Source organism: Danio rerio, chromosome 11, assembly GCF_052040795.2.
Source record: "Danio rerio strain M-AB ecotype USA chromosome 11, GRCz13ab, whole genome shotgun sequence".
NCBI lineage: Eukaryota > Metazoa > Chordata > Actinopteri > Cypriniformes > Danionidae > Danio > Danio rerio.
The window spans coordinates 12,053,710-12,066,159 of NC_141031.1; the positions used below are offsets into that span (position 1 = coordinate 12,053,710).

The window sequence follows — 12,450 nt, forward strand, 5'->3', positions numbered from 1 at the left end:
TTCATTCATTTTCTTTTCGGCTTATTCCCTTTATTAATCCAGGGTTGCCACAGTGGAGTGAACCGCCAACTTATCCAGCATGTTTTTATGCGGCGGATGCCCTTCCAGCTGCAACCCCCTTCTGGGAAACATCCACACACACTCATTCACACTCGTACACTACGGACAATTTATCCCACCCAATTCACCTGTACTGCATGTCTTTGGACTGTGGAGGAAACAGGAGCACCCGGAGAAAACCCACACAAATGCAGAGAGAACATGCAAACTCCACACAGAAATGCCAACTGACCCAGCCGAGGCTTCAACCAGCGACCTTATTGCTGTGAGGCGACAGCACTACCTACTGCGCCACTGTGTCTCCCCTTCAGACTTTAATTAGATTGTAATATTTGACTGTATGAGGGGCAGTTACTGAGTAAAAGTTGGTTTTGTATTTACACATTTAGAATTTCTCCACAATAACATAATTTCAGAAAGGTTTTCTTTGCAAGTGCTAAATATTGAAATCATATTAGGCAATGGCTATCATAGTACAACGTTGGTCAGTCAAATAATTAGTGCTAATGTTTATTTGAAGTCATACTAGCTATGATTTTAGACTGAATATTCAAAGTACCATGGTAAAGGGCCATGAAACCCCTCGTTTCAGCAGGATGTTTTCACACCTTTAGTTTAAAAAAAAAGTCAGGAAAGAGGGTGTCTAGCTTTGTTTGGGTGGGAGTGTCGGTGGTGGGAAAATGGGCAGGGTTTAAATAAAAATGGGAGTTGCCATTTGGGCCATTCAGTCTATTACTGCAAATATTCGTATCAAACATGTTTAGGTAGAGGGCGTGGCAGTGGAGCAGTATGTAGTGCTGTCGCCTCACAGCAAGAAGGTCGCTGGTTCGAACCTCGGCTCAGTTGGCGTTTCTGTGTGGAGTTTGAATGTTCTCCCTGCCTTCGTGTGGGTTTCCTCCGGGTGCTCCAGGTTTCCCCCACAATCCAAAGACATGCTGTACAGGTGAATTGTGTAGGCTAAATTGTCAGTAGTGTATAAGTGTGTGTGTGAATGTGTGTTTGGATGTTTCCCAGAGATGGGTTGCGGCTGGAAGGGCAGCCGCTGCGTAAAAACTTGCTGAATAAGTTGGCGGTTCATTCCGCTGTGGCGACCCCGGATTAATAAAGAGACTAAGCCGACAAGAAAAGGAATGAATGAATGTTTAGGTAGATTTTAACTGTATGTCAGCAACATCATTCAGTTTCTGAAGAAATTATTAAATTATCTTTTTTGAAACAGGCTGCATTAGCATCTAGCATTAACAGAAAAAAAAACATAAAGGCTATTACATAAACTACATATATTTTGTAAAAGAAATGCTTAAAATGACAGTAAATGTCGATTTCATTGGATTTTCTTAAATCTAACACTTGGATAAAAAAAACGTTTAAAAATGTTCTATAAAAATGTTTGATAAAACTAAATTAAAATTTAATCAAGTAAAATTGCCCTAATAACTTTTTTCATCACCCTTGACAAATGTCACATTTTGTGTCTTTTTTGTTGACTGATGGCAAGGAATAGTACTCTACATGCAAGATATAAATACATTATTATTAGACCGGTTGTTTATTTTAATGGAGTTTAATGGAGAAGATTTTTTAAACACATTTCTAAACATAATAGTTTTAATAAGTCATGTCTAATAACTGATTTATTTTATCTTTGCCATGATGACAGTAAATAATATTTGACTAGATATTTTTTAAGACATTTCTATACAGATTAAAGTGACATTTAAAGGCTTAACTATGTTAATTAGGTTGACTAGACTGGTTAAGGTAATTAGGCAAGTTATTGTATAACGGAAGTTTGTTCTGTACACTATTAGAAAAAAATTAGCTCAAAGGTGCTAATAATTTTGTCCCTAAAATGGGTTTTAATAAATTAAAAACTGCTTACAATCTAGCCGAAATAAAACAAATAAGACTTTCTCCAGACCAAAAAAATACTATCAGACACACTGGGAAAGTTTCCTTGCTCTGTTTAACATTATTTGGGAAATATTTTAAAAAAGAGAGAAAAAAAAAACAGAATATCGTTCCCTTCAAATTATTTATAACTCTTTATGTGGTTTAAATGTGTGGCTGATACTCTCTTTGGCATCTTTTAGCTTTCAACCAGATAAAGTGCTGGAGGGTCCAAAAAATATTTCAAATCTCATCTGGGAAATATAACTCGATGCATCTTGCGGCAGAACACATATATTGCAACAAGGCATTATGGGATTGACATGGTTGCAGAACAGAAATGGCTCAGGAAGAGGTTTGCATTCTTCAAGGATGGAGAATATAAAACAACACCTACATAAAAATATACATCTCCTATTTTATCTGTATTGTTGTTTTTTCGAATATGAATATGTGCCTGTTATTATTTCTGTGCCAACAGCGCCCCCAGCTGGACAGAGTATGGTCATATCAAGTCAAATCTAAAACTTAAGACCGCTTAAAATGTATAAATTGTTTTTTAAATAGAGAAAAAAAATTATATATATATATATATATATATATATATATATATATATATATATATATAATTAAACCATATATTTGGAGAAAATTACATTTTTTTAGACTTGTATAAATTTTTTATTCTACTTTGCACAAACACAAAAATTTAATTCTTTCCAATATTTAAGGTCTGGAAATATAGAAAATGTAGTTTTATAAATGGGTAGTTTATAAACAGTTTATATACAGATGTATTTTAGAATTTTAAGTTATAGTAGTTGTATTTATTGTTTAAATAATATTTGCCAGACTTGTCATTATAGTATGTTTCATTGTGAAGCTATACTTGCAGTAAAATAAAAAATAATAATAATAACAAGGGCCTCTTTTCATTATTTACAAAGTAGCAATAACTAATTATGACACCGTGATTACATTTATCTCCCTCTGTAATATATTGGATGAAACATCTCCGCGTGCGAGCTAAATTATGAAGCAAAAACAGTAAATGCACGCAATATGGCCGAATGGCAGTAATGCACGCAGTAAATAACAATATGGCCAAATATGCACAACTAATGTAAATACTAAAAAACTAACTGACGATGTCTTTGTCTTAGTTTGTTTCCATTTATCATAACATCTTTGACCATTTCATTATAATATAAATAATATGTAATCAAAATATATACAGATTCTACTATTATTAAATATATAGTGCTGTCAAAGTGCGAGGCTATTTGAATGAAAACAAGCGCAGCCCGGTTTACCTCAGCTCCGATGACGCAAGAAATAGAATGTCTGGAACACATGCAGTACATGACGTAGTGCTTCTCTAGCTCTGAATTTTCTACACGCGCATCATTATTTGTTCAGTTGTAGAGCTGTAAAACATGTCTATGGAGCAAAAACGGAGTTCTCACAGCTATCAGGTGTATGGTTTCCGTACACCCCCAATACCCGGCACGAACGAGGCTGCGTTTCATCCCGTTTGTGTCGGTGAGGGATATGAGAAGAGTAGGAGAGAGGACGAGTGTTTGGATAGGAGGCCAAGCAGGAAACGAAAGATGGAGGAGATTTCTGCTGAAGAGCCTTCAAGAAAGAGAATGAAAGAGTTTTTTAAGGGATGTGAGAGAAAGAGGAAAATAGAGGACGGTCTTGATGAGGGACCAGAGAGAAAAAGAAGAAAATATGAGTATTTAGATAGGAGGCCAAACAGGAAAAGAAAGATGGAGGAGATTTCTGCTGAAGAGCCTCCAAGAAAGAGAATGAAAGAGTTTTTTAAGGGGTGTGAGAGAAAGAGGAAAATAGAGGACGGTCTTGATGAGGGACCAGAGAGAAAAAGAAGAAAATATGAGTATTTAGATAGGAGGCCAAACAGGAAACGAAAGATGGAGGAGATTTCTGCTGAAGAGCCTCCAAGAAAGAGAATGAAACAGCTTTTTAAGGGTTCTGAGAGAAAAATGAATGGGGAAGACAGTTTGTCTTTTTCTAGTTTGCCTATTAGGAGGCTAAGCAGAAAAAGAAAGTGGGAAGAGAGTTCTGCTGAAGAGCCTCCGACAAAGATAAGCAGGACAGAGTATTTTATTAAGGGGTTTAAGAGAAAAAGGAAAATGGAGGATATATTTGAAGAGGGACCCGAGAGAAAAAGGAGAAAATATGAATATTTAGAGTGTTTAAATAGGAGGCAACCCAGAAAAAGAAAGAGGGGTGAGATTTTTGGTGAAGAGCCTCTCAGAAAAAGGAAAGAGGATCACTATTTTGATGGGGGGTTAAAAAGTAAAAGAAAAAGGGAAGAGATTTATTTTGAAGAGTCTTCTAGAAAGATAGAGGATGTTGATATGGGGTCAGAGACAAAGAGGAAAAGGGAGGAGGGTTTTGATAAGGGACCAGAAAGAAAAAGGAGAATGTATTTTGATTGGAGGCCGAACAGAACAAGAAAGAGAGAGGAGAGTTTTGTTGAAGAGCCTTTAAGAAAAAGGAGAAAATCAGAGTATTTTGATAGGAGGCCGAACAGAAAAAGGAAGCCGGAAGACAGTTCTGTTATAGTGTCTCTGAGGAAAAGGAGAAAGGATGAGTATTTTGATAGTGGGCCGAACAGTAAAAGAAAGAAGGAAGAAAGTTCTGTTGAGCATCCGGAAATGTGGAGAATGTTGGAGAGCTTTAAAAAGCTGACCACTTTTTACTCCAGTCCAACAATTGAATTAATGGATGTCCAGAGTTCTTCCAGCCATTCTGATTCGGTTCAAGCACACCACAGTCCAACCAGTGATATTCTGAGGCGGTATGAAGTCAGAAGAATTCTCTGTAGGAGAGGATCTGACACCATCTACGAGGGCAGGCGTATGACCGATAACCTCAAGGTGGCAGTGGAAGTTGTAAGAAAGTTTTGGGAGGTGACATGCATAGTGGTAAGTAAACCAAAGCTTCTTTTCCCCCCACACAGTATGGCTTTTCACACTTGTCATTGATAACCTGCGTCATAATCTAAACCATTTAAAGGGAATCCTAGAATTTCACATACATTATAATACACATAACAAATAGTTTCATTGTGGTTTTGATGCATTTATTATATACTGTATGTACAGTGCTCAGCTTATATAAATACACCCTTCACAATCCTCTTTTAAATTCATATTTTTATAGGAAGCTAGACAATATTATATTTGTGCATGTACATTAAATTAGCCAGTACTGAAGTCAAACCTGGAGCTTATCTAACAAAATAACTTATGATAACAATCCAAAATTAGTACACCCAAATTTATGTGTCATAGAAAAGTATTAAATACAAGTTAAAAAAAAGAGGAAAAATCAAGAGAAGCAAAAAATATTTAAAAATTTTATTAAAATTGGGTTGTAATTTTTGCAAAGTTTTACAAAATTTTATTGTATTATTTTTCAATTTCTAAATATGTTTGGTAACAAAATTGTTATTTTGATAAATATATGTGTTTAATGAATCTGTTTTGTTTAAATGCACCAAAATACATTGCCTATATTCACTAAGAAATGCATAAAATATTCATTTTTAAAATGGGGTGTACTCAATTATGCTGAGCACTGTAACTCTGAGAAAAAGACTTTAGAAATGTAACTTTGACTATACTCACAGAATTCCTAGATAGAAGTAAACTTGATGTATTAACTGACACAATCATTTTTAGGAAACGCTAACAGTTCACTTATATTTGAATAAATATTTTGTCAATTTGACGACTTGCATGAGAAAGTTCAATTTAATGTTGATTCATTTTTTTCAAAATTATTCAAATTAAAAGGATAGTTCATCCATCATGCATTCACCATCAGGTGGTTCCAAATCTTTTTGAGTTTCTTTTGTTGAAAGAATACTGAATACTTGTAACCATTGACTTCCATAGTACGAGCAATAAATGCTAAATTGTACTTTTACCTTTAGTTAAAAAGGAGTACAGAATGATGATTAAGCAGTGTGAAAGCCATCTTTTTAAACTGAAAATGTAAATATTTTTGATTAAAATGGACTAACATTTTTTTTTCTTTTCTAGCCTGGTCATCCTGTAGCTCTTCCATTAGAAGTCGGTCTATTAGCCCTTGTTAATAAGAGCCTCAGAGGTCCAAAGACCATTCAGCTGCTGGACTGGCAGGATCTGCCTGATTATTACACCATTATCTTGGAGTGTCCATCACCACGGGTTTGCCGTGAAGCCAACTTGAGTCAACAGAGCAACGGTGAGAAGCTTTTTGTTTTTAATTTCTGTTCAAGAGGTGATTTTTATTTACATATATTAAAATGTACAGTTGATGGCAGAATTATTAACCCCCATTTGATTTTTTTTCTTTTTTAAATATTTCCCAAATGATGTTTAACAGAGCAAGGAAATTTTCACAGTATGTCTGATAATCTTTTTTCTTCTGGAGAAAGTCTTATTTGTTTTATTTTGACTTGGATAAAAGCAGTTTTTAATTTTTGTAATTCGCACCCCACCCATGGGGGAAAACGAACAGAACCCAAAATCATACGAAAAATGTCGACACCTTCATGCATTATATAAAGATGATAAGTTTGATTTAGTCCTTTATCAGATTGTTAATCCATGATGTTGTTTTTTTTTTTTGTTCAACACAGGAACAATATCAACAATTGCAGGAAAGTCCAACAGCTCTGGGCTGTATGATACCGATCAAAGTGCAACATCAGTATCCAGTTCCAGTACAGATGATGAGCCAGCGAGAAACATGAGGATGACAGGCAATATAGATTTTGTACTTCTCTGGACCCATAACAGAGAAGACAAACTGCTACAACCGATTAGCGTTGAGATGGTGTCCGCTCAGTCGGTAAAGCAGCCTGCTGTGCCAGTACATCTAAGACCCGCTGGACCTGCTGGAAATGGACAAAACATTTTGAATGGGTTTGAATTAATAAGAATGGTTGTCCATGGAACATTTGGCACCGTCTATGAAGGGAAACGCAGACGAGATGGCCTTAAGGTATGAATATTCATTTCAGGTCCAAGAAATGTCTTTCATCTTGTTTACAATCATATGAAATGTTTTGTTTTGTTGTGCAGGTGGCAGTAAAATTCACCAGAAAACGCAGGAGCATGCAGTACATCAACATTGTAAGCATCTTTTTCAGATATTTACATGTAAATAAAAGAGTTTGTCCAGTATATTCATCCATATTGGGGAAATGAAAATCTAACAATCCTTAAAATGATTTTTCTTCTAGCCTGGACATTTTGCACCCGTTCCATTAGAGGTGGCCAGGTTACTCATGACTAAAAAGGACCCAACAGTTCCACAGAAGTTTAAGCTGCTGGACTGGCAGGACAAGCCCGATTACTACATTATGGTCCTGAAGCGTGCCTCATCGTGGAAAGGTGTGCCACATCATGCCACATGTTATGATAATGTGCAACTGGTTTGTCTTGTGTCTTGAACTAAGAATCATAAGAAACATATTAAAACAAAAATCTAGTTGAATTTTAGGGCAATGATCAAGTTTTTAATCCAGATCTTTAGTTCAATCTTTGACTCTCAAAAGCATCTGCTAAATGACTAAATCTAAAGAATCAGAAATGATTGAAGTTCTGACAGAGTGCGGGTGAATAATTCCCATTAAAGTATACCATCAGCACCAGGGAGTCAGTTGAAAGGCCAGAAATATACTTTAAAAATAAACAATTGACCTAAATATTGAGGAGAGGACTTGGGGAATGTGTCTCTTTTGTAATCATGTGTTATTTATTAGCATTAGAAAAATGTCCACAGATTTTAAGGTAAATTTGGACCTTTCTGTGTTTCTTTAATGTCTTGTTGTTTAGCTATAATATTGTGTATCATGGATTTTGAATATGTAATGATGCAAATAATGAGATCAAAATGTATTTTTAAAGTTTTGGACTGTCAGAATTTTATGCATTAACGTAGACATGAATAAGTAAATAATGATAATTGAGATGGTATTTTCCTGTGTAATGAAATTAATGCTTTTAAATGCTTTTCAAGGTAAAGGAAAATATTTCTTGTGTGGTTAATTACAGTATATTGAAATGAAGTGGAGATGGCCGTCTAACTAATGATGTAATGTGATTGACTGTGGGATAAAAGGGTGGAGTGAGATTTGATTATTTCCTTTATAAGATTTTTAATCCAGGGCATTGTTTTTTGTTTTTTTTTTCAATACAGATGCAAAATCAACAACTGCACCGCAAGAAAAGAACCTGCTACAACCGATTACTGTTGAGATGGTGTCTGCCTTGTCATCGATGAAACAGTGTACTCTGCCAATATATCAGGGCCCTGCTAGAAATGGACAGAAAAGGTTGAGGGGGTTTGTATTAAAGAGAATGATTGGCCAGGGAGGATTTGGAAGAGTCTATAAAGGGACCCGCATACACGATGGCAGAAAGGTATCATTGCTTTTTCACAGAGCAAAATGTTTTATCTCACTATCCATTTTGATTCCTCTTAGTGCTTCTGATCTTGTTTACAATAAAATAATTTGTTTTGTTGTTCAGGTGGCAGTAAAGTTCATCAAGAAGTGGGCGACCATGCAGTACATCAATATTGTAAGCATATTTTTCAAACATTTACATGTAACTAAATTAAAAGATTGTCCAGTGTATCCACATATGGGAAAGGACCTTCATTTAACAATCCTTAATGACCTTTCTTCTAGCCGAGACATTTTGCACCTGTTCCATTAGAGGTTGCCCTGATGCTCATGGTTAATAAGAGCCCCAGGGTTCCAGAGATCATTCGGCTCCTGGACTGGGAGGACTATCCTGGCCACTACATCTTGGTTTTGGAACTTTCCACACCCTGTGAAGATCTGAGCGTCTATGTTAAACGCTCTGGAGGATTCCTCAATGAAACCAAAGCACGGGTTATCATGGGGCAGACGATACGGGCCGCTCAAGTGTGCTGTGCTCGCGGAGTCTTTCACCGTGACATAAAGCTGGAGAACCTGCTGATCAACCCACAAACACTCCGGGTCAAACTGATTGACTTTGGGTGCGGGGACCTCCTGAAGGATTCGGCGTATCATCACTATAGTGGTATGTGTATTATGATGCAAATTTCAAACAGTTTTGAACTTCAATTCTAATGACAAGTGACAGTAAGGGTTAGATCAACCAAAACTGAAAGTTCTGTTAATTACTAGGGCTGTGTGTTTAATCAGAATCGATTCGGAATTTAAAACATTTTGATTAGCTAATCAAGTGATATTGGAGTAATATTGCTGGAATTAATAACAGAAATGATTTTTTGGGTAAACTAATGCTTTAAAGCATGTTGTAATAACCACAAAACATGCTAATGTATACAGTGAAAACCTGTGGTAGTATTTCAGCATAATCTCTCTTCTCTTCAACATAATCTCTCTTCTCTTCAGGGACGAGACAGTATTCCCCTCCTGAGTTTAACATGATGAGACGGTACCATGGGAAACCTGCCACTGTGTGGTCATTGGGAATCCTGTTATATGTACTGCTGTGTGGACGCCTTCCACGATCCAGGATTTTGCTGCGGATGAATTCAAGCTGTTGGTCCAGTTCTCGCTTGTCACATGGTGAGTTGCCATTCATCACAACAAAAATCAATTATATTTCTGAATCACTCACAAGTTTAAAGCTTACAGCTTCATACAAGGACAACTGTAAGACGTCAAGTTTAAAATTCCTCTTTCTCTCTTTTCTGCAGACTGTTGTGATCTGATTTGCTGCCTCCTGCAACAAGATCCATCTAAGCGGATCAGTTTAGAAGACATCCCGCATCATCCATGGTTTAAGGTATTTTGAAGAAATATTCACATTTCATCTTTTTTATGTGTTTGTTTTATAAGTACATAATTCACTCTAACATCAGAATAAATCCAAGAGTAATGTAGACATTAGACCTAATTTCTGTATTTTCTTTTCAGGTCACCAAATGTAGCAGCTTGCCAAAGAGGTAAAATATCACCACAGTTTCATAGTTCCCTCTACACCTAATTATCTGGTGGGATCGACAAGTTTTGGTTTGTCGTTATTTTAATTATTCATTTTATTTAAGATACAGATCAAAGCAAACTATTTCTCACTGTTTAAGGGGCTGACCATTCATTACATCTCGTGTTGACTTTCTTCAGGGTGTATCAAGCATCAAAATAAGGAATTAGTCCACACCTGCCAAGATTTGTCTCTGAAGGGTGTAAGGGTATCTGGATGAGGGAATTACAGGAGTTTTCCTGGAGAAATTACATGGCAGGTCTGAAAAAACGTGAGACTCCCTGGAAAAGGAGTGTTGGCAGGTATGGGTCAGTCCCCTGTGTGATTTGCACCCGACCCATGGGGTAAACGAAGAGAACCCAAAATCATGCAAACCAACTAATTATGATTATCTATATTTTATATGATTAGTTATGAGTTAATGCAAATGTCAGAAACAAGAGGCTGATTAACATGTAAATTTGAATACTTTGAACCAGGGCTGCCAACTCACACACATTCAGCATCAGACTCATGCAATTGGTAGTATTTTTATGGCAAAAAATGTCCACTTCCTCATGCATCCCCTCACCCTGCCCGCTCTTCAGTTATTACAGGGTGTAGACGTATCCCGTCTGAACGGTTGTTGTTCAGGGATACAGCTGCAGCTGGAAATAAACTAGAATTATTTAAATCACTTCTTAAATGACCCATTAATTGTATTTTATTAACACCTACCCTCACAGTAATGTAATTATTTTTGTACAGTAATCATATTGTTCAACTAATATAAATAATTATCGTTAATGTATATTCACAGCTGTATCCTTTCTAGTCTTCACCTGTCTGAACTAACACTATGCTTGATTGTTGTAAATGTTCACCCTGTTTGCTCTGTACCCAGAAATGCTGCACAGCAGGGGAAGATCAGGCCACTACATGAGAACGAGAGGGAAACACCGAAGGGAATCAAAGTAGGATAAGTATCGCTGGATAAGTATCATCTTTTTATCTTCAGCGCTGAAAGCTACTGTTCTTGGATGCAACTCATGGGGCCGACAGGTATGGAGTGAATTTTGTGCCAATATTTTACAAACAAATCCAGCATTTTGCGAAGACTCACTCGACTCGCTAACAAAGCAAAACTCAGTGGTGCATCACGAATACAATCACATTTCACAGAAAAATACAGCTGTATACCTGTCCATTACGAGTTTGAGGCGGTTGCTCTCCTCTGAGACTCTCTACCCGATTTCCTCAGATGCAATTGGGTGGATTCTCCCACTAGTGCATTCAGGCGGATTTTCTTGCAAATGCGGTTGCGCCATTTCTTTCAACAAGACAGTAGATGGCGCTATGGGTCAGTCTACGTTAATCTCCTAGAGGAAGCCTGAAACCCATGCCTAAACTACAGCTGACTAAAATAAAATGATCGGTGAACAGATGAGTTTCTGTCTTACTGTATCTACTTAACATAATATATCGATCATTTAGACGTTAATGTAAACGGTTAGTATAAAATCTGCAGTTACGAGGCTGTAATATTATCATTATTTCTATATATTCTACATTATTGCGAAAAATTAACCCGCTCTTCTATTAAATGAAATATTATAATGTAGATAGATATGACATATGTTCTTTCGCTTTAAACATAATCACTAATGTAGGACAGTATAACTAATTACTTAATGTGTTTGTGGTTAGATGTAAATGTTTGATTTCCCGATTAAACTCGTCGTGGAGGGCTGATAAAATGTGTTAAAATGTTGCAATAACCTAATTGGCGTAATATAATCTTAATATAATATTCCCAAGATGATTAATATATGATTAAAATAATTATTTAAATAAGAAAAAAAAATCTACCTAACCTTTAGCTACTAATTATGCATAAAAATATGAAGTAAAAATTAAGAATTAGCTTATTAAATGTTTTATTAATAATGAAAAATGTATTAGCTGGCGCTTTTAAGTGTAATAATGTTTCAATAAACTGGTGAAAAGGCAGAAACTCACCTGTTTGCTGTAGTGTTTTACGTAATATAATATTAATTTCATATTCCCTAGTTTTAACATATCTATTAATTATTATTTTAGAATTATTAAATTTATTTTTAAAAATGCTAAACTAATAATTGTGTATATAAATATAGACTGAAAATTAAATGTTTTATTACTTTAGCTAAATGTTTTATAATTAGCTGAATCCTAAATAAAAGTTTATTATTATTATTATTATTATTATTATTATTATTGATGTGTTTATTTATTATTATTATTATTATTATTATTATTATTATTATTTTATTATTATTATTGATGTGTTTATTATTATTAATATTATTAGTATTATTAGTATTATTATTATTGATGTGTTTATTTATTATTATTATATTATTATTATTATTATTATTATTATTATAGTGTTTATTATATTATTATTATTATTATTATTATTATTATTATTGTATGTATTTTTTATTATTAATAT

The 12,450-nt window shown here is 35.2% G+C and overlaps 2 protein-coding genes across 2 annotated transcripts in view; both read left to right on the forward strand.

Annotated features, from left to right (window-relative positions):
• pla2r1 (phospholipase A2 receptor 1) overlaps positions 1-12,450 on the forward strand; it is an 868,273-nt gene that overhangs the window by 691,165 nt on the left and 164,658 nt on the right. The window lies entirely within an intron of this gene.
• On the forward strand, positions 2,880-11,869 carry pimr94 (Pim proto-oncogene, serine/threonine kinase, related 94). Its single transcript, XM_087273355.1, has 12 exons — positions 2,880-4,904; positions 6,027-6,210; positions 6,608-6,972; positions 7,053-7,103; positions 7,214-7,364; positions 8,173-8,396; positions 8,505-8,555; positions 8,666-9,044; positions 9,383-9,559; positions 9,691-9,779; positions 9,911-9,939; positions 10,861-11,869. Exons 1-12 carry the CDS (start codon positions 3,387-3,389, stop codon positions 10,937-10,939), a joined length of 3,297 nt encoding a protein of 1,098 aa, XP_087129481.1. The 5' UTR covers positions 2,880-3,386; the 3' UTR covers positions 10,940-11,869.